Source organism: Hemitrygon akajei, chromosome 9 (assembly GCF_048418815.1).
Source record: "Hemitrygon akajei chromosome 9, sHemAka1.3, whole genome shotgun sequence".
NCBI lineage: Eukaryota > Metazoa > Chordata > Chondrichthyes > Myliobatiformes > Dasyatidae > Hemitrygon > Hemitrygon akajei.
Window position 1 is genome coordinate 108,926,361 of NC_133132.1, and position 19,290 is coordinate 108,945,650.

The 19,290-nt window shown below is 39.6% G+C and overlaps 2 protein-coding genes across 5 annotated transcripts in view; one reads left to right on the plus strand and one right to left on the minus strand.

Moving 5' to 3' along the window:
* The window catches only part of mcph1 (microcephalin 1), a 261,368-nt gene that overhangs the window by 72,016 nt on the left and 170,062 nt on the right, over nt 1-19,290 (plus strand). For all 4 annotated transcript variants that reach the window (XM_073056757.1, XM_073056758.1, XM_073056759.1 and 1 more), the window contains 2 exons: nt 9,263-9,425; nt 12,938-13,015. In XM_073056757.1, the coding sequence (XP_072912858.1) occupies nt 9,263-9,425; nt 12,938-13,015 (241 nt within the window). The remainder of the gene's footprint in view (nt 1-9,262; nt 9,426-12,937; nt 13,016-19,290) is intronic.
* Nucleotides 17,201-19,290, minus strand: part of angpt2a (angiopoietin 2a) — a 102,609-nt gene continuing 100,519 nt past the window's right edge. The window contains 1 exon segment of the mRNA XM_073056761.1: nt 17,201-17,870. Within this exon segment, the coding sequence (XP_072912862.1) occupies nt 17,710-17,870 (161 nt within the window). The 3' untranslated portion in view covers nt 17,201-17,709.

The following is a 19,290-nucleotide window of genomic DNA, read 5'->3' on the forward strand; positions in this document are numbered from 1 at the left end:
AATCTCGGGAGAATTCAATGGAATTAACGTAAATAAGTGCACAATGTTCAGTGTAGATTTGATGACTATAGGTCCTATTTCCATCCTGTAACATGGAACTGAACAGTACAGCATAGTATAGGCCCTTCAGCCCATAATGGTGTGTCAACCTATATAATCCTACTCCATGATCCTTTCCTCCTACACAGCCCATAAATCTTCAGTCTTCTTACATTCCATGATCCTATCTAAATAGACAATAGGTGCAGAAGTAGACCATTCGGGCCTTCGAGCCTGCACCGCCATTTTGAGATCATGGCTGATCATCTACTATCAATACCCGGTTCCTGCCTTGTCCCCATATCCCTTGATTCCCCTATCCATAAGATACCTATCTAGCTCCTTCTTGAAAGCATCCAGAGAATTGGCCTCCACTACCTTCCGAGGCAGTGCATTCCAGACCCCCACAACTCTCTGGGAGAAGAAGTTTTTCCTTAACTCCGTCCTAAATGACCTACCCCTTATTCTTAAACCATGCCCTCTGGTACTGGACTCTCCCAGCATCTGGAACTTATTTCCTGCCTCTATCTTGTCCAATCCCTTAATAATCTTATATGTTTCAATCAGATCCCCTCTCAATCTCCTTAATTCCAGCGTGTACAAGCCCAGTCTCTCTAACCTCTCTGCGTAAGACAGTCCAGACATCCCAGGAATTAACCTCGTGAATCTACGCTGCACTTCCTCTACAGCCAGGATGTCCTTCCTTGACCCTGGAGACCAAAACTGTACACAATACTCCAGGTGTGGTCTCACCAGGGCTCTGTACAAATGCAAGAGGATTTCCTTGCTCTTGTACTCAATTCCCTTTGTAATAAAGGCCAACATTCCATTAGCCTTCTTCACTGCCTGCTGCACTTGCTCATTCACCTTCAGTGACTGATGAACAAGGACTCCTAGATCTCTTTGTATTTCTTCCTTACCTAACGCTACACCGTTCAGATAATAATCTGCCTTCCTGTTCTTACTCCCAAAGTGGATAACCTCACACTTATTCACATTAAACGTCATCTGCCAAGTATCTGCCCACTCACCCAGCCAATCCAAGTCACCCTGAATTCTCCTAACATCCTCATCTCATGTCACACTGCCACCCAGCTTAGTAACATCAGCAAATTTGCTGATGTTATTCTCAATGCCTTCATCTAAATTGTTGATGTAAATGTTCCCATTGTATCTGTGAAAGGAGTGATGCAAAAGAATTGCAAGTTGAATTGAATGTTTTTAAAGAAATAGTATTCACTGCCTATCCTCACAGCTACTGTACATTCTTGATCTGATTATGAAGTGACACCAGATACAAATGTCTTGGTTTTAATCATCTCATGTTCCTTTCAATCCTGACATTTCCCAAAAATTGCAAAATGCCTTCTCGTGCAGTGATTCAGCAAACAAAATAATCCAGAAAAATGTGAAGTGCTGCACTTTGGTCAACCAAATGTAAAAAGACGGTAAGTATACTGTTAAGGGCAAGTGTTGATGAGCAGAGTGATCTTGGGGTCCAAGTTCGTATTTCCCTGAAAGTGGCTACACAGGCTGAGAGGGTCATTAAGAAGACATATGACATGCTTGCTTTTATTAATCATGACATAGAGTTCAAAAGTCAGGAAGTTATATTGCAGTTTATAAAACTATAGTTAGGCTGCATCAGAAGAATTGCAAACAGTTTTGGTTGCCCCATGATAGGAATGATGTGGAGGCTTTGGAGAAGGAGCAGAAGAGTTTTACCAGAATGCTGCCTGGATCAGAGGGCATGTGCTAACATGAGAGGTTGGAATAACTTGGATTGTTTTCTCTGGAGTGGTTAAGCTGAGGAGAGATCTGTTAGAGGTTTATAAGATTATGAAAGGCATAAGTAGAGTAGAAAGGCTGTATTTTTCCCGGGGTTGAAATATCTAATACCAGAGGTCATATATTTAAGCTGAGAGAGGGTAATTTCAAAGGCGATGTGAGAGACAAGTTTTTTTTTACACAGTGATGGGTGTGTGGAATGTGCTGCCTGGGATGATGGTAGAGACAGAAACATTAGAGAATTTTAAAAGACAGTTAGAAAGGCACATGGAAATGAGGGAAATGGAAGGATATGGACATTGTGGAGGCAGAAGTGATTAGTTCAGTTAGCCATTTGATTGCTAATTTAATTTGTTCAGCATGACATTGTGGACCATAGGGCCTGTTCCTGTGCTGTACTGTTCTATTTTCTATGTTCTATTAACCATTCCGGAGCTGTTTCCTCATTTATTACTTGAACATTATTTAAATCCTTCTGACCAATGTTCGTTTTCTTGAGCTTTCCACCTAAACCCCCTGGCCTTTGAGGTGAGACCAGAAGGTCTTGTGACACAATCTCATAAAAGGCTGTGGGAGTTATTCTGTTGTGTTAGCTGATATTTATCTTTGGTCAAGATGATAAATGTACATTTGACCATAAGACATTGGATGTCTTAGCCTTTCAATATGACTCTCTTCCCCCCCCCCCCCCCCATTCTTCCAAAAATCCAGTGAGTGCAGGCCCAGAACCATTGAAGTCTCCTCAGACTTTAGCCCTTTCATTCCCAGAATCATTCTCATAAATGTCCTTTGGATCCTCTCCAATACCAGCACATCCTAACTTAGATAAGGGCCCAAAACTGTTCACAATACTCGGTGTGGCCTGACCAATACCTTATAAAGCCTCAGCGTTACATGTATTCTTGTCCTCTTGAAATGAATGCTAACGTTCCAGTTTCCTTCCTTATCTTTGACTCACCCTGCAAGTTAACCTGCAGGGAATCCTGCAAAAGGACTCCCAAGTCCCTTTGTACCTCTTAATTTTGAAACTTTTTTCCTGTTTAGAAAACAGCCTATGCCTTTATCCCTTCTAACAGTGTGCATTACCATACACTTCCTGACATTGTATTCCATCTGTCATTTCTTTTCCAATTCTCCCGATCTAAAGGTCCCTTCTGCAGACTCCCTGCTTCCTCAACACACCTGCCCCTCCACCTATCTTCGTATCATCCGTAAACCTGGCCACAAAGCCATCAATTTTGTCATCCAAATTATTGACATATAATGTGAATAGAAACAATCCCAATACCGACTCATGTGGAACACCAGTAGTCACCAGCAGCCAACCAGAAAAGGCTTCCTTTGTTCCCACTCTTTGCCTCCTGCCAGTCAGCCAATCTTCTTTCCATGCTATTATCTGTCCCGAAACACCATGGGCTCTTATCTCATTAAGCAACCTCATAGCACCTTGTCAAAGATCTTCTGAAAATCCAAGTAAAACAAGATGCACTGACTCTTTGTCAATCCTGCCTGTCATTTCCTCAACAAATTCCAACAGATTTGTAAGACAAGATTTCCCCTAAAGGAAAAATGCTGACTTTGGCCTACTTGGAGTACTGCGCTCAGTTCTGGTTGCCTCACTACAAGAAGGATGTGGAAACCAAAGAAAGGGCACAGAGGAGATCTACAAGGATGTTGCCTGGATTGTGGAGCATGCCTTATGAGAATGGGTTGAGTGAACTCTGCTTTTTCTCCTTGGAGCAATGGAGGATGAGAGGTGACCTGATGGAGGTGTATAAGATGATGAGAGGCATTGACTGTGTGGATAGTCAGACGCTTTTTCCCAGAGCTGAAATGACTAGTACAAGAGGGCACAGTTCTAAGGTGCTTGGAAGTAGGTACAGGGGAGATGTCAGGGGTAAGTTTTTTTATGCAGAGAGTGGTGAGTGCGTGGAATGGGCTGCAGGTGACATGGTGGAAGTGGATACAAAAGGGTCTTTTAAGAGACTCCTGGATAGGTACATAGAGCTCAGAAAAATAGAGGGCTATAGGTAACCCTAGGTAATTCCTCAAGGTAAGGACATGTTTGGCACAGCTTTGTGGGCTGAAGGGCCTGTATTGTGCAGTAGGTTTTCTATGTTTCTATGTTTACTTTATCATGTGCCTCCAAGTACCCCCAAAAGCTCATCCTTAAAAATGGACTCAAATGTCTTCCTAACTGCTGAATTTAGGCTAAGTGGCCTATAATGTCTTTTCTTCTGTCTCCCTCCCTTCTTAAAGAGTGGAGTGACATTTGCAATTTTTCAGTTCTCCAGAACCATTTGAGAATCTAGAGATTCTTGAAGGTTATTACACTCTCTGATCATTACCTCATTGCTGTTTGTGGAACCCATGTACATCTTGCCTACTGTTACACATACAACAGCAGTTAGAACACTTCCAAAGCTGTTTATTAACTGTAATGCCTAGGATGATATGAAGATACTACAGGTGCTACAGAATTACACATTGACGTGTCTTTTAGGAAATCCTAGCTTTATTTTGGGAACTTGGCAGCAAAAAGCTTTTCGCCGCATTACTCCAATAAAAGCATTCTGTTCCATGCCACAATCCAAATTTGGGTAATATGCTCTCGGCAACTAGAACTGTACAGTGCCAACGTTTTAGACCATAAGACATAGAAGCAGAATTAAGCAATTTGTCCTGTAGGGTCTGCTCTGTCATTTCAAGATAGCCAATCTATTATCCCTCTAAACCCCATTCTCCTGTGTCCTCCGCATAACCTTTGATGCCCTTGCTAATCCTATCCGCCTCCACTTTAAGTATATCCAATGAGTTGGTCTCCACAACCACCTGTGGAAAAGAAATTCCTCCTCATCCCAGTTTTAAAGGGACATCCTTGTGTTCTGATATTGTGCACTCTGGTCCTTGACTCCCACATAATGGGAAACATCCTCTCCACAGCCACTCTATTTAGGCCTTTCGATATTTGATAGATTTCAATGAGATCCCACCCCCCCCCCCCCCCCCCCCCTAACCTGCTGTTCTTCTGAACTCCAGGGAGTACAGGCCCAAAGCCATCAAATGCTCCTCATACATTAGCTCTTTCATTCCTGGTATCATTCTAGCTTACCTCCTCTGGAACCTCTCCAATGCCAGTACGTCCTTTCTTAGATAAGGAGTCCAAATTGCTCATGCACTCCACGTGCTATCTGACCAAAGCCTCATAAAGCTTCAGCATTACATCTTTGTTTTTATATTCTAGTCCTCTCAAAAAGAATACTGACACTGCATTTGCCTTCATTACCACCAACTCAAACTGCAAATTAACTTTTGAGAATCCTGCACGAGGACTCCCAAGTCCCTTTTGGGCACATTGATGCAAAAAAAATGCATTTTCTGTGCTGTATTCCAAATGTGTGCTCTACCATAACAGTATTACAATGTCACTATGATAACTATCGTTTTAGATGGTGCTGAATCGTACATACTGAAGTACTTTGACAGCAGCACTTGTGCACTGCCAACACGCACTGCAAATTGAAAGCTATTCAGCAGGAGCAGGTAGATGATGGGTACATTAAAACTGCAAAGTCATCTTTCCCTCGTGCACATAGAACAACTTTTTTCTAGATTGCCCGATGTCTCCTCTAGTCCCTCGTCATCTTACTTAATGAGTCAACCAGATGTCTGATTGTCATCTTGCTACTCACCGTCTGGGCATCATCAACTGATAGAGTTCTTGTAATCGCTATTACCTCGTTCCCATCTGGCCTGCCTATACAGACATCTGTTACCTTTATTTTGTTGTAAGCACTCCATTAATCTCTCTGATGATTCTGGCCTTGCTTAAAAGAGCCACAAAAGTATAGGGGGAGATGCCAGGGGTAAGTTTTTTTTTTAAGACATGGAATGCCCTGCCAGGGGTGGTGGTAGAAGCAGAATGCAGTAGGGATACTAAATAAACTCTTAGATAGGCAGATGGACAAAAATTTTAAAAATTACTTCTTGTATGTATAATTTGATTCAAAAACAGACAATTAAACAAGGAATTCATAAGTCAAGACAAAAATGGGAAACTGATTTGAATATTAAAATTGATGAAACAAGTTGGTCAAGACTGTCTTGACAGTATGACAAATGCAATAAATGTCTGACAGATTAGTACAATACAATTTTTTTACATCAATTATATATTACATCACAAAAAAATAGATTAAACCCAAATATATCTGATCAATGTTTTTGATGTAATCAAGAAATTGGTACACTCTACTTGGTCCTGTTTCAAAATTCAACCTTTTTGGATAAATGTAAGAGATTTATTGGAACAAATTATTGAAATACAACTTCCACATATCCCAATATTATTTTTACTAGGTGATATTGAAGGGATAAAACCGAAACCTAAATTGAACAAATATCAGAAAGAATTCATAAAAATTGCATTGGCAGTAGTCAAAAAGGCTATTGCAGTTACTTGGAAATCAGATTCATACTTAAGTATGGATCATTGGAAAATGAAATTTTTAGCTGCATTCCACTTGAAAAAATTACTTATAATTTAAGAAATAAATATGATATTTCTGAAAATTTGGCGCCCTTACTTCCAAAAGATAGGATTAAATATATAGGTGCTCCGAAGATAAAGTTATTAGTCATTTGGGGAAAGAAACAAATACATATATTAAAGCTATTTTGAATTCCATGGAGCATGTGAGGATCTTCCGATATCCAGGCAGTCTTTCTTTCTTCCTTCTTTCTTTCTTTTTTTTTCTTTTTTTTCTCTTTTTTTAGATAAGGATGTTAAGGGGGGAAGGGTTAAGGGGAGGGGGAGGGCTGATATATCATATTATTCCATTATTCTATTCATTCTGTGTAATTATCTTAAAAATTGAATAAAAAATATTTTAAAAAGATAGGCAGATGGACGATAGAAAAAAAGACTATGTAAGAATGAAGAGTTTGCATGGTAGCATCGCGGTTAGCGCGACACTTTACAGTACCAGCGACCCGTTTTCAATTTCTGCCAATGCCTGTAAGGAGGTTGTACGTTCTACCCAAGACCGAGCGGGTTTCCTCCCACATTCCAAAAGATGTACCGGTTGGTAGGTTAATTGGTGATTGTAAATTGTCCTGTGATTAGGCCGGGATTAAATCGAGGGATTGCTGGGTGGCATGGCTGAAAAGGCCAGAAGGCCTACTCCATGCTGAATCTCAATAAATAAATAATAAAGTTAGATTGATCTTTGGGTAGGTTAAAATGTTGGCAGAACATCGTTAGCTGAAGGGCCTGTAACATAAAGTATTATTCTATGAAGAAAGAAGTGAAAACCCAGTTAGCAGAGATTGAATATTCAACATTTAGTACTTAGTGAATTCTATTGCAAAGTGCATGACTCATAGATAGGCACATGGATGACAGAAAAATTTAGAGCAATTTGGGAGGGAAGAGTGAGGTTGATCTGAGATTGAGTAGTGTAGGAACCATGTTTCTATTTGTGTTGCACATACTCACTCTGGGTTAAAGCAACTTGAACTTTTTTCAGTTAGTTGTAAGTGTGATACTCCCTCTCGTAGACTGCCAGCAACTTTTAGTTTGTTTTCAAGTATTCACTACAAGTAGGTTAAAAGGTTGGCATAATACTGCGGGCTGAAGGGCCTGTACTGTACTGTTGTAAATGTTCTAAATAATCCTTGCAATTTGTCATTTTGGTGATTGCAGGCATAACTTCCACACCTGTCATCATTTCCCATGTTTCATTGAAAAGGCCAATGTCAGTGTTTTAAATCCCCATTACAATCTTCATCCTCTTGCTGCTGATTGTATCTGCTCACAGCCATGTGCTCAGGCTGACTTGTTTTGTTCATGGTGTCCCTGCTTAACCCTTTCCCTCAGCATATCCTATTGGTTGCTTTTAACACTTCACCATTGCTTTTCACAAGCGATAACATTGTCACAACCTACAGACTCACTTTCAAGGACCCTACAGCTCATGTTCTAAGTATTATTTGTTTATCTATTTACTATTTTTTTTGTATTTGTACATTGGTTGTTCATCACTCCTTATGAATAGATTTTCATTGATTCTATTGTTTCTTTGTTCTACTATAAATGCCTGTAAGAAAATGAATCTCGGGGTAGTATATGGTGATATACGTACTTTGATATTAAATTTACTTCGAACCCAAAAGAAAAAGTGTGGATCATATCTGGCTTCAGTGCCTAATTATTTGTGAAGATCAATCAATCTGCTGATTCACCACAAACCTGTCAGAATATTTTATTATAATTTCATAATTATAATTGAATGTTGCACCATTCAAACATTTATAAACAGTCAAAGGCATTAAAAAGGTCATGATGTCACACTGATTTCTTTGATACGTAGGTATCAAATTACTATTGGCAACCAAACTTTATTCAGTGGTAGTAATTAACTTTCTCACACAATTTGCCTGTTAATGGCAATTAAATTTATGATTTCATTTATTTAGAGATGTAGCATGGAAAAGTTCTTCCAACCCTTCAAGCTGCACTGACCAGCAGCCCCTGATTTAACTCTAGCCTAACCCAATCACAGAACAATCTACAATGACAATTAGTCTACTAACCAGTATGGTCTCCTTCCACAGTCTTTGGACTGTGGGAGGAGACCAGAAGATCTGGAGGAAATCCACACATTCATGGGGAGGCTACACAAGCTCCTTACAAAGGATGCCAGACCTGAACTCTGAACTCTGCTCCGAGCTGTTATAGTGTCACTCTAGCTGCTACCTGCCCGTGGCACCCCACTTTAACTGAACAATCACGCAAAACCTACCTACACCCGTGTGAACAATAACATAACGCATGAAATGCAACTATTCAAGACAAGTTCAATTAATACAATTTAGTTTTGTTTGTATAATTGTACTATTTGTACAATTTAATTTTGGCTTTTTTAAGTTACGTCTTGTAAAATTTGAAATTGCAATAACTGCTTTCCCATAGAACATAGTGCAGCACAGTACAGGCCCTTCAGCCCACAATATTGTGCTGACCTTTTAACCTATATATATCTAATCCATCCCTCCTACATAGCCCATAATCCTCCATTTTTGTATTATCCATGTGACTATCTCAGAGTTTCTTAAATGTCCTAATGTACTAATGTATCAGTTTCTACCATCACCCCCAACAGTGCATTCCATGGGCAAATCACTTCCGGTGCAAAAGACTTATGTCTGCCAGCTCCTGTAAACTTGCCTTAAAAAGATGTCCTCTGGTATTAACCATTGCCAGTCTGAAGGGAGAAAGGGGCTGGCCATCCACGCTATCCATGCCTTTTATAATCTTGTACACAATATGCGTATGTTCTTGGAGTCCCATCAGGCTATGAAAACTGCTTTCAACATTTTGTGGCATGACTTTGAGAAAGTATTTTTGAACTTGTTTTCTATGTTACCTTAACAGGAATCAGATCATTATAATTCAAATTGTGAAACAACTAGGAGGCTTTCTGTTCTCAGACAGCGTATGTGAAACAACAACTCACGTCATAGCAGGGTATCCACGACGCACATTGAATGTTTTGTTTGGAATAGCTCGAGGCTGCTGGATCTTGTCCTTTGACTGGGTAGGTCAATATTACAGAATAATCATTTGTGAAGTTCAATCCACACAGTAAGGACAAAATAAATAACTAAGGAAAAGCAATTCTAAGTTGGTATCCATGTTCCTTTAATTTTTGTCAGTTGATGCAAAGGTCATCATGGTGATGTTGTTTCAGTTTCCACTGGGAGTTCAGACTTGTAGTGTGTACTTTCTCAACACAGACTTATTTCATGATGTAAACATTATCATAATATATCAATGCACATCTCTCGCATTCACCACTAAAAATGGGTTTGATATTCAACCTAACAATATCCACCTTTATCGAGAAAATCTGCAGATGCTGGAAATCCAAGCAACACACACAAAATGCTGGAGGAACTCTGCAGGCCAGGCAGCATCTGTGGAAAAACATCTGTCGATGTTTCAGGCCGTGGTCATGGGTGGGGTTAAGCTCCCACCACCAATTAAATGCTCCCAATGGTATGTGTCTCAAATAGCCTCTTGACAACCAAGTCCAGCTCCTGGTCTTTATGTGTGGCTGAAGTACTAAGCCCAGTGGAACAGTTTCTGCTCACAGGAGAAGGGGCAAAGGCAGGTTAAATCAATTGCTTTGAGCAGAAGGGGCTCATCATCCCTGGTTGGCAGCTCATCTAGGAAAAGGAAAACTCTGACCTCAAACCTCCACTGCCCTGCGGTTATACCCACTCATGGGGAAAGCTTTGGGAGTAAACCTCGAGGGAAAAGTCTGGAACTGGAGTCCCTGTACCTGACTGGAAGCCGGAGAAGAGTTTTTTTTTTGTCATATACACTGGGAAAGCACCAGATCCTTTTTCTTTAAGGCACTCCTACATCAAGTTCAATGCTGATGGGCAACTCATGGGCCACTGCTGGTGCCAAACTCTATTGGTCTCTATGTGGAGAGGGTGAGCCAGCTGTTTCGGCAACAGCTTGCTCTTGATATCACATTGACTTCTGTACTAGCTTACGTATTAACTGATAGCACAACACCAACTACATGGACAGCTAGGACGCAACAACCATTGTTGATCCCGACCAATGGAGGGGCCGCTTCTCCTCCCCAATATCCACCTTTTCTTTAGTTGTCTTTTCCCAAAGTATCAGTTCCCTCCCATGTTTTTCAATTCAGTCACTTGGAGTCCTGATGAAAGGTCCAGTCCCGAAATGTCGACTGTTCATTTCTCTCCATAGATGCTGCCTGACCTGAGTTTCTCCAGCATTTTGTGTGTGTTGCCTTGGAATCCCTGTACTCCTTTGATCTCCTCTGAGCTACTGAATAATAAAACAAAGTACCTTAGTCTGAAGAGGGAGAAATGTCTGGAAATACTAAAGTTAGGTAGCATGTGTGTGGAGTAGAGTAGATACATTCAGGGCATTAGTCTTTCAAGGGGGCCATTCAAAGTCTTGCTTCATTCATCTTTTTAATTTTAACATAGTGAAGAAAAATCAACAACCTAAAACATTAAGTATTCTTCAAAATGCCTCCGAACCTGCTGAGTCTTTCCAACATTTTTATTGTTAAATTGCAAAGAGATTTTGTTAAATTATTTTGGTATTGTCTTACAATTCAAACATTGATGCCCCCTATTCCTCTGTTGCATGGTATGGATTCTGATTTATTTTTTAAATGAACAATACTGTTCAGCCCATTGGACCCATATATTTTATTAAGTTTTGCTAATTGTTCCATTATCTGTGAATGATTAGCTGTGTTTCTGAGATGTCCCACTTGCATTTCCCAACTGGGTGATTTCTTTGGATAATTGGATGTTCCTTACTGATCGGCTACCTCTAGAACACCTACTGAAACATAGAAGTTCAAATATTAAATAATGTATTTTCATTTTTACCGCTGACAGGTAATTAAAAATTAGAGAGTTAATCTGCAATGGATAGCTTTTGTCTATTGCAACACTGTTATTCAAAAGTAATTATTGACTGTTTGGGGCTCTGATATCATGAAAGGTGCTAAGAAGTGTAAATCTTTGCAATCAGTCGTTGCATCATACCACACAATTTCAGGCATTTCACTGCCACCCTTGTACCTTTCTACATTAATCCTATTTATCTGCACCTTCCAATCACCCCACTCTCCCTGCTGCGAACTATAGCTGATCACTAAAACACATACCTTGGTTAGTTTCCCCTTTGCTCTGTCCATCTTTGCCCCGTATCACCCCACATTGTCCTCTGAGCCAACACTGGAGCTCTATCCTGCTCTCTCACTTCCAGGTCCATTGGAGCTGCATTCTGCCATTTCCCTTTCAGGTTCACTGGAACCGCACCTTGCCATCCCCCTTTTAAATTTGCTAGAACAGTAGGGTCTGCCATATCCGCTTGGGATCATCGTTGCTGCTCTTGTGCTTCTCCTAACTGCCCATTACCTCTGTGCCCTAAGTGGTTTCTTTTAAGGTACTGGGGGCTCAATACCTCTAAGATGGGAGATGGAAGTGTATGAAGATCGTAGTTCCACCTTTCACCTACTAGTCCTTGTCCCATGCATCCTTCTCTCCTTTTTACACTGATTACCTTCCCTCTGCACTCCCAGCTGATCTGGGTCTCGACCCAAAATATTAACCATTCCTCTGCCGCTACAGATGCTGCCTGACCTAGAGTTCCTCCAGCAGTTTGTTTGTTTTTTGCTCCAGATATTGTCAGGAATGGGGGGCGGGGGGGGAAGTGTTCATGTTTCAGGTTGATAATTTTTCCTGTTTCCAGCAGTATCAGTATTCTTTTGTTTTTAGAGAACAAAGTTGATGTTCATATAGTAGCACTCCAGAACATCATTTAGAGTTATAGAGCTTCACAGCATATAAACAGGCTCTTTGGCCTATCTAGTCTATGCAGAACTACTGTTCTGCCTAATCCTCCTTGTAAACTCCATACCCTGTCCCATCCACGTACCTATCCAAACTTCTCTTAAAAGTTGAAATCAAACCCACATTCACCACTTACACTGGCAGCTCGTTCTGCACTCTTACCACCCTCTGAGTGAAGAAGTTCCCCTCAGGTTCCCCTTAAACATTTCACCTTTCACCCTTAACCCATGAACTGTCGTTCTAATTTCATCCAACCTGAATGGATGAAAAGCCTGCTTGCATTGATCCTATCTTACCTTTCATAAGTTTGTATAATTACATCAAATTTCCTGTTATACTCCAGAGAAGAAAGTCCTAAACTGTTCAACTATTGCCTGTAACTCGAGTCCTCAAGTCTTGGCAAGTCCTATTGATATCAGTCCTGTAGGTAGGTGACCAGAGCTGGACGCAATACTCCAAGTTGGTCCTCACCAACATCTTAGTAAACTTCAACATAATATCCCAGCTCGAAACTGTAATTTATGAAAGCCAATGAGCCAAAAACTCTCTTTACGACCCTATCTATTCGTGGCAATATTTGCAAGGAATTATGGATCTGATTTCCCAGATCCCTCTGAATGACCGATTAATAGATCAATTAGTCCTGTTCACAGTAACTAACATTGTGATAACATTTTCCCCTGTTATTTTGCAGATTCTTTTGTCATTGGAGAATGGATGTTGGGCTCCTGAAGAACCATTTGAACTATCAACCCAGTTTCCTGCAGCTACTGTAAGTCAGTTATTATTGTTTATGGCTCTTTATGCAGTTTCAGCACTAATTGTAGGAGATTAGCAGAGTTTAACGACTGTGATAAAATAGGCAATCTCTCAAGCAATTGTTTGCAGATGGCTGAAAATGGCCTTCACTCCATGCTTTCATCAAAGGCAGCTTTTCTTATTGGAATTATTTGTGTATTTAAATTTTTTGTGATGACTATTGTCTGCAATTAACTGCAACATTATCATTTACTTTCAATTCAGCATTCCAGTTGAGGTACAGTGATAGTACCTCAGTAATAGTACAGTAATAGTAATAATTTGTTTGTATCGACTTAATATGTTTTCTGTTTGTGTGGATGTGGAAGTGACTTCTTTAAACCAAGAAATGGTAATGCTTAAGAAGCAGTACTGATGTTCTTTCTCGTGGACAGAAACACGAGAAAATCTGCAGGTGCTGGAAATCATAAGCACACACACATAATGCTAGAGGAACTCAGCAGGCTAGACAGCATCTATGGAAAAGAGTAAACAGTTGACCTTTCAGGCCAAGACCCTTGATACTACCTGGTCTGCTGAGCTCCTCCAGCATTTTGTGTGTGTTGCTTGAATTTCCAGCATCTGCAGATTTTCTCTTCATTGTGATGATGTAGTGTCTAACAGCCACTCATGCATGTGACTGATTCTGTTCGGCAACAGTCTCCTGTCCCAATTAAGCGGCAAATAAGCAAACAAAGGAAATTCCAGCTATTAATTAGTTTTTGTTCTATAAGAGTAGTTCCAAATAAATAGTGCTGGGATTAACCATTAGCCCAAATAAATCAGAATCCACTGCATAGCCCATCTTATATTTGGTTGGGCGAAGGAGAATTCTTCGATTGTTCAAAATATATACTTTGTACATGTAGCAAAGGAACTTGCACTGGGGAACATTACCCAAGAGATTCTCTTTTCGGACAATTATCTCTTAAATTCTTCTGTTTATATTTCACCATAGTAATTCTATCATTAATTTGGTTTCTCTTGTTGGTAGCAAATATCCTCGTTGCCTTTGGAATAAGAAAGAGCACTGTCCATTATTATTAGCTTTTGTCTAAGCACTGTCTTATATGGTAGCGTAGTGGTTAGCACAATGGTATTACAGCTTGTGGCATCCGAGTTCGGAGTTTAATCGTCTCCTGTAAGTAATTTGTATGTCCTTCCCATGAAATACATGGGTTTTCTCCTAGTAATCCTGGAGAAAATCCTTCCACAGTGCAAAGACGTACCAGTCAGTAAGTTCATTGGTCATTGCAAATTGTCACCTCATTAGGTTAGAGTAAAATCAAGGGTTGCTGGGTAGCATGGCTCAAAGGACCGGAGGGCCTATTTAGCACTGTACCGCTAAGTAAATAAATAAAATAAGTATACTACATAGTTCCATGAGTGTGCACCATGACAGTTTGAATAAGTTTGAGCAAGTCAATTCACCACCTCTTAATGTTCTGTTTTATTACCATTGGAAAACTCCCTGCCTTTGCCATCCTGAAGTTCACTATTGACAGGTGTCAACTGGATGAATCACATGCTGGGAAATCTGTCTGCTATTCCCATAACTCACTGTCTGGCACAGAGACAACAAATCATTTGTTGGAGGAACAATTGCCAATGGGGAAGATAAATGCAATGCATCATTTTTGACTTCAGTTAAGTTAAATGTGTTTTTAATAGTGTGTAATTTTTAATTGTTTGTTGTGTCAGAGACATTGATAAACAGACTTGGCAACTGGTGTCCATGCTGGCTGCCAAAGCCCAATTTTGTGAATCAGAATCAGGTATATTATCACTGATGTGTTGTGAAATTTGTTGTTTTGCAGCAGCATTGCAGTGCAATACTATAAATTACAACAAGAAATATAAATAAATACTACCTTGCAAAATGAGCAAAATACTGAAATAGTATTCGTGGGTTCATGGACCATTCAGAAATCTGGTGGAGGGGATGAAGCTGATCCTAAAATGCTGAATGTGGGTCTTGCATCTCCTATACCTCCTCACTGATGGTAGTAATGAGAAAGGTAGTAAAGGGTCCTTAATGATGGATGCCACCTTCTTGAGAAGATGTCATCAATGGTGATGAAGCTAGTGCCAGTGATCGAGCTAGTCTTATTCTGGTTGCTTTCAACTGGAGGATGTTTTCTGAAGGAAGTATGTGCTGAGAGACCTGCTTTAGGTAGGAGTGGATGGCAGCAAGACACTCGGTGAAAGCAGATGGATACCAGCAGATCATATTGTTTTATTTTATGGGAACATGTGACCATCTCTCCACTGTTTTATGAATAACTGTTCAAAAGCCATAGCGGATTGTTTTGGTGTGTTATGGAAAGAGCTAAAAGGAAAAAGGCCAGTTTTTGCTCTAAACAAAACTGGATATTTGTGTAACACAAAATGTTGGAGGAACTCAGCAGATCATGCACCATCTATGGAAAGGAATAAAGAGTTGATGTTTTGGGCCAAAACCTTTCAGTCCCAAAGTATCGACTGTTTATTCTTTTCCATAGATGCTGCTTGACTTGCTGAGTTCCTTGAGCATTTTATGTGTTACTCCAGGTTTCCAATAGCTGTAGAATTTATATGTGCACGACTGTGCTATGACTGAGGTTTGCACCACAGCTATTGCATAAAAGTTTATATGCATGCAGCTAAGTACTGTGCAAGAAAGCTAATCCAGTGGAAATCCTTGTGACTTGTTGGCTTCACCGAGTTGTTTGTGTTCGCCAAGGCACCAAGAAATTACTTCACCTCACAGCAACTCCTCCAACAATCATCTTCATTTAGCTGTCATTGTGTGTGTGTGTGTGTGTGTGTGTGTGTGTGTAGAGTCTGTAATGTGATTTTGGCAACTATGCATCGTGACTTTTTGGTGAAGTACTGTCATTAGAATAGCTGCATTAAATACTTAGTAAGAACTTTATAATACTCAGGTTCAATTCACCACTGTCTGTAAGAAGTTTATTTTATTTAAAGATACAGCACGGTAATAGGCCATTCTGGTCCAGCAATTCCGCGCCGCCCAATTACACCCATGCAACCAATTAACCTACTAACTTGTATGTCTTTGGAATGTGGGAGGACACTGGAGCACCCAGAGGAAACCCACAAGGTCACGGGGAGAATGTACATACTCCTTGCAGACAGCAGCAGGAATTGAATCCAGGTCACCAACATGACAAAAGCACTACACTAACCACGAAACTACCGTGCTGCCAACATAAGTTTCTATGTTCTCCCCATGGCTGTGATTTTTCTGTCCAGTCCACCTATCTCTATCTTCTTTCCAACATGGTATCAATTTGTTTTCTTTACTCCTGATGAAGGGTCTTAGACATAAAATGGTAATGGTTTGTCTTTCCACAGATACTGCCACACTGGAAATACTGCCTTATCTAAGTTACTGTTGCCTTATCAACTTGAACTAGTTTTACCATTCTCCTATGACCTCTTCATTAACAAGGCATTTTCACCCACAACTGCTGCTTACTGGGTGTTTTTTTGTTTTTCACACCATTTTCTGTAAACTCTAGAAACTGTAGAGTTGTATGTCAAGGTCCCAGGAGATCAGCAGTTTCTGAGATATTCAAAGCACCTGGCATTCTACAGTCAGATGCATTTCAATCACAGTTATTCCCTGTTCTGATGTTTGGTCTGAACAACAATTAAAGCTGTTGACCATCTCTGCATCTTTTCCTGCATTGAGTTGCTGCCACATGATTGGATGATTAGATATTTGCACTAATGAGCAGTTATATACAGGTGACTATTGATTGTATCTCTTGTAGCTTAGTAATAAGACTATTTCTTTAACCTATGAAGCCTCCTCCAATTAATTATAAGGTACAAATACTGTTTTAGAAGCATCACAGTGTTGTTTTAACTGATTAATCCAAAGACACAAGACTTTTTTTTCTTTGAGATTAAATTGTAACAGTAAATTTAAATCTTATGAGCAAAAACTGTGTTCACCAAAATGGGTAGTCTGATATTCACACTAGTTCTAATTATGACATAAGTTGTGTAGAGTATTGCAATCAATATTACAATGGCATTCTACATGGTATGTTTAAGTAAATTCTGTTGTCCTTTGATATACCATATGATCTGCAAGGAAAACTTGTTCCAAGACCAGAAAAGGCTTATTAATGCTATTTTGAAATAAATGAAGTTTTAAAATCAAATATTCTTTTTAATAATATTTATGGTTTTTATAGTTCCAGTTACTTTGACTTTCAGATTAGTTTGCAGAAGAACAAATTGCCTTGAAATCAGTTTCAAAGGGGACTGCTTTGTATTTAGTACTTACTAATAAACCAGCTGTGACATAGAACACATCTTCAGGAAAGTTTGAGGAACAAAAAGAAACCTTCTCTTCCAAGGATTCAGCTACATTGGATTTTTTATTATTCCCAGTGTTGAGTTGAATTCAAGAAGCTGCCTCTTAAAACAGAATTAGCTACAGAACTAGATGGAATGCAATTTACAAGCAGTTTGTTCACATCCGTTCATTAGTTCTGGACTTCACTTCCAAATAGTAAGTTAAAACATTAATGCATTGTGCACATATTAATCAACATTTTAAACATGCTTGTAATTGTGGCTTTACGGAACTTTAAAGAACAGTCTTTATACATAATTGGTCTGACAATAAACAATCTCCATAGAAATTCATAATTAGAAGTTAGCAGGTCTGATCATCATAGTCGTAGCCTTTAGGGAATACCCTGATCCTTTCCAGTAGTACCATTTGATTCCATTGAATCTGTTTGTATTCTGCCCTGCTGAGTAGTATAATCCGTTCAGGTTGGATGGACCGCAAGCATCAAACCACCACCCTGCAAGATAGAGGGACATGTGTCAGGTTAGATAGATGGCCGAAGATGCAGCTGGTATTTCATTGTGTGCAACTCAAATTAAATCTGGCCTTTTAATTTACGAATGAAGTAGTGAATTTTTAAGATGCTATATTTTACAAATGGAATTTGTAAATACACTTTCAAGAAGATTGAAAGAACACAGCGAAAATTTACAAGGATGTTGTCAGAACTTGCGGACCTGAGTTATCAGGAAAGATTGAACATGTTAGGACTTAATAAAGTGCAAAAGGATGAGGGGAGATTTGATAGAGGTATGCAAAATTATGTGGATTATAGATAGAGTAAATACAAGCAAACTCTCTCCACTGAGGATTGGGAGAGACTAGAACTAGAGGACATGAGGTAAGGGTGAAAGCTGAGATGTTTAAGGGGAGCATGAGGGGGAACTTCAGTGAGAGGGTGGTGATCGTGTGGAACAAGCTGCCAGTAGAAGTGATGAAGTGGGTTTGATTGCAACACTTAAGAGAAGTTTGGGTAGGTACATGACTAGGAGGGGAATGGAGGGCTATTGTCCAGATGCAGGTTGATGGGATGGCAGAATGATGATATGGCACAGTCTAGATGGGCTGAAGAGCTTATTTTCTACAGTAGTGCTCAATAACTCTGATTTTATGATCATTGATCATCTGGAAACATTGCATACAACTATTTTTTGAAGATACAAATGTGCTGTATTTCCTTTCTGAACACAAGCTGTTTTTGTAGTAGACTATTTAAACTGACTATCTGTAGAATGAAAAGCAGAGATAATCTCAATTGATCTTTGATAGAATACAATCTACAACCATGCAACCTTTCTGAAAGCAAGCTTCTTTTGTAGTAGACTACTAATACTGACTATCTGTAGAATAATGATCAGCAGAGATAATCTCTCCAATTTATCTTTGATAAAATATAATCTACAAACATGCAAAGCTGTCTCCAGTTGTATTAGGTCAGTCCTCAAATTATCTATTGTATGTAGAAGAGTTAAGACTCAGATTAAGTCTTATGTTCTGGCTACGTATCTTTTAAACATTCAAAAACATCAGTCAGAAATGTGTTAAGCGTTTTATAATTTTTATAGGGTTGTCAATTAGATTCTATTGATAGATAAGATCTGAAGATAGAAATAATTATCATAACTAGCTCATGCAGCGACTCTAACTATCATCTTCACTCACCTCCACTGAATTCATAGAACACTACAGAACAGTATAGACTCTTAGGCCTACAATGTTCTGCCAACCCTTTAACCTACTCTAAAAGCAATCTAACCTTTGCCTACTACACAGCCCTGTTTTTCTCTCATTTATGTGTTAAGAGTTTCTTAAATGTCCTGAATGTGAATGCCTCTACCATCACCCTTAGCAGGTTGATACATGCACCCAGCACTCTG